The sequence below is a fragment of the Oryzias melastigma genome, linkage group LG14 (genome assembly GCF_002922805.2).
Source record: "Oryzias melastigma strain HK-1 linkage group LG14, ASM292280v2, whole genome shotgun sequence".
In the NCBI taxonomy this organism is placed as follows: Eukaryota; Metazoa; Chordata; class Actinopteri; order Beloniformes; family Adrianichthyidae; genus Oryzias; species Oryzias melastigma.
This window is the reverse complement of record NC_050525.1, coordinates 3,828,167-3,831,567: the sequence shown is the minus strand read 5'-3', so window position 1 is coordinate 3,831,567 and position 3,401 is coordinate 3,828,167. Positions and strand designations below refer to the sequence as shown.

Below are 3,401 nucleotides of genomic sequence, written 5' to 3'. Positions count from 1 at the left end.
AGCAACAACAAACGTGGTGAAAAATGTCTTAAATGTGTTGTAATTTCCTACAGTTCCGTGTATCTTAAAAGCACCACTTGACCCCACAATTGCTAAACGTGTGTACCCACAATGCATTGCGAAGGAGCATGGCCGACTTTGAGCTTGCAGCGTTATCCTTCTAAGAATGAACTCCTTGTTCTCTTAGAAAGTGTCCAATATTGACGGTTTTAAAGTCACTCCTCCGTTCAATGTCTCTGTAAAAGTCACGCGAGGAACCGACAAACTCTTCGTCGTGACGCGGTGAGTTTCTGTCCGCGTTAGCGTGAAGCTTTAGCGATGCTAACGCGGCGGCATCGATGACACGGTCGGTTTACCCCGCGAGGCTGCGGGGTTAAACGGAGCCGGTAGGTCTCTGCCGCCGGTCCGGACGGAATGAGGAGGTCCCGCTATTGGGCTTCATGTCGCTGTTTGATGTTGATGTTTATTGAGGATCGAGACTCCGCTAATGGAAAAAATAGTAACAACTGCGTTTTTAAGATAAATAATGTATTTTACATTATGGAAATTAAATGCAATTTAGCTTGGAAATATTTAAAATATAATTTAAAGGTAATATTTGTGAGTGAGGAGGATAAAAAGAGAGGTGCAAATTTCCACAAAAGCAATACAAAAATACACTAAATGTTTTTGTGGCCATTAAATCGCTCATTTGGAAAATGTCCTTCAAATATTTATGATAACTGAGTTATTAATAGTGTTATATTTTTCTATATTTAATGGTTTTAACTCCCTTTATTTTTTAAAGCAGCACAAATAAGTTCCTTTCAAAATAAAGTATATTCTATGCATAGACTGTATAAGAGAACTGGACTGAGAGATTGTGATGTCACTCATTGAAAATGATTTGCTTCTGGCTCCAACCAAATGAAGTCCATTCAATAGCCTTTTTTAAAAATGCGATTGTCGCCATGTTGGAACTAGATGTCATCAGTCAGCACTGATTTAACACTTCTATAGGAACCACTCTAACCAATCAGGAGTGAGCTTGTTGGAAGGCCACACCCCTACCGCTTGGAAAAATCTGTCAAACGTTTTGATTGTTAAACGTGAGATCACCTACTTTTGCTGAGGCATCTGGTTGTTGGCCAGTTAATAACTTGAATAACATGCAATTAAGGAAAAATATCATTAAACTTTAAAAAAAATTAATATCAAAGAAATATAAAAAGGGTTATTCTGACTGAATAATAGCTGTTTATTTCTCAATAGAGGTCTATAGGCAGATACTTCCTGTTTGGAATGCCAGGGGGGAGGAGTCATTCAGTCCAGTTCTCATATACAGTCAATCAGTTCTGGGCGATATGACAATATATATGAGGGCAATAGAAAAGTGTCTATCGTGCCATTTCTCTCCTATTGTTTTTAATTGTCTATTTTTATCACTGAACTTTTGTGCAAAAATGCGTTTTCTTCCAAGGACACTTAAAACTGTTGTGCACTTTTAAAAAAGTTTTTCCATTTGTGACAACTCAGTTACATGTTACTTGAAAAAATAAAGTTAGAGAAAAATAAGTTAAAAAAAAGTTAGTTTTTTACCTCATTTCTATCCTAATTTTTCTTTTGGTTTTGTTGCTGATCGGATTTATAGATTAAAAACCGATGTATTCGTCTTTTCCCTCTGTTGACAGCTGACCCAGATCCAGGATGGCAGGAGTCGGGGCCAAACGAGAGGGGCCGCAGTTCATCAGCGAGGTTGCCGTGAGGGGAAACGCCGCTGTGCTGGATTACTGCCGCACGTCCGTGTCGGCTCTGTCCGGAGCGACAGCCGGCATCCTGGGACTGACGGGACTCCACGGCTTCATCTTTTACTTCCTGTCCTCCTTCCTCCTCTCCCTGCTGCTCATCCTCAAAGCGGGCCGGCGGTGGAACAAATGCTTCAAGTCTCGGCGGCTGCTCTTCACCGGCGGTCTCGTCGGGGGCCTTTTCACTTACGTCCTGTTTTGGACCTTCTTGTACGGAATGGTGCATGTGTATTAAGACAAACACCTCGCCATGTGTCCATGTTAAAGCTCCCAAACCTGTAGGTTTGTCTTCCTGCTGTTTGTCCGTACTAAATTCAAAGTGAGCTGCTGTGTTGAAAGAACTGTTTTTTTAATCTGCATTTATAAAGTTAGTAGCTTCTGCTTTGATTCATCCTCATTAATGAAGTCATTTGTTAATAAATTAATTGATCACGTACAAACTGTGATGTCTTGTATAAAAATATAGAAATTGTGATTAAATAAAGTTTGACACACTAACTCAAATGTTTGAGTCTATTTGAGAATAAATAAGTAGATGATTTCTTTTCTTATATTACTACAATCGAAGGATTTTTTTCTGTTACTATTTAATGAACAGTTCCTTCTTTTTAACTTAAATAACACAATTTTTGTGTAATACACTCAGATGCTCCACAACCAAACGTTTTGAAAGACCAAAATATGATTTTAAATGGTTAAAAATCTGTTTTTGTCTTATTAAATATTGGAGGGAGTTCTCAGCCTCATGCTGAACTGAAATGCTCTGATATGGAGACCCCATGTTCATATTAACAATTCATATCCTAATTTGAATAATTTGAGGTTGTTGCTCCAATTAATAGTTGACTTTAGTTTATTTATAACAGGTGGCTCAAACTCAATCCCACATGGGGCCAAAATACGCCTTAGGTCGCAGGCCGAACACAATAAATATTTACTGAACACTAAAATTACATTTTTGAAACTTTAAAACCATAACTTTTTAACATAATTATGAACTAGATTTATAGAATTACCTGCGATGATGCTAGTGTGAATGCTGTAAGATGAATTTGGCTGCTGAAGATGCTGAAATTGATAGCTAAAAACGCTGAAGCTGATGGCTGAAAACGCTCTAGGTGATAGCCAGCTAAATTATTAGCTAAATACCAAATTAGCCCAAAAACGAATTTTAGATTAGCCAAAACAGCTAGCATGTAGGAGAAAAAATAGCTACATTTCAAAAAAAACCCAAAATGTAAAAAAAAAAAAAACAAAAAGCATATATTAGCTGAAATTTGCTAGCATGTAGCTGACATATTAGCTAAACTCCAAAACAGCCTAAGAATTCTTAGTAAATTCCAAATTAGTTCATAAAGCTAACAGAATGCCCATTTTTAAACTGTAACGTTTAACAAAATTATGAATAATAAAAAGGCAGGAATATTATTCCAGAATTAATCAGACCATAAATGACTTTCAAAAATAAGATCACTAGATCACATCGGGCCATTAATAATAATAAATAAAGATGATCTGGAGCGTCGGATAGAATTAGAAGACCAGATCCGGCCCCCGGGCCTTGACTTAGACACATGGGATTTAGAACAATCCAATTTTACGGATCCAGAACATCTT

General features: G+C 37.4%; 1 protein-coding gene across 1 annotated transcript; it reads left to right on the top strand.

Annotated features, from left to right (window-relative positions):
• Positions 1–86: 86 nt before the first annotated feature.
• Positions 87–2,282, top strand: emc6 (ER membrane protein complex subunit 6). The gene is made up of 2 exons (XM_024265716.2): positions 87–282; positions 1,671–2,282. Exon 2 carries the CDS (start codon positions 1,687–1,689, stop codon positions 2,017–2,019), a length of 333 nt encoding a protein of 110 aa, XP_024121484.1. The 5' UTR covers positions 87–282; positions 1,671–1,686; the 3' UTR covers positions 2,020–2,282.
• The last annotated feature ends 1,119 nt before the right edge of the window (positions 2,283–3,401 follow it).

Bases quoted from the DNA above. Each gene is read 5' to 3' on its own strand.
- emc6 (XM_024265716.2), top strand. From the start codon at position 1,687: ATGGCAGGAGTCGGGGCCAAACGAGAGGGGCCGCAGTTCATCAGCGAG.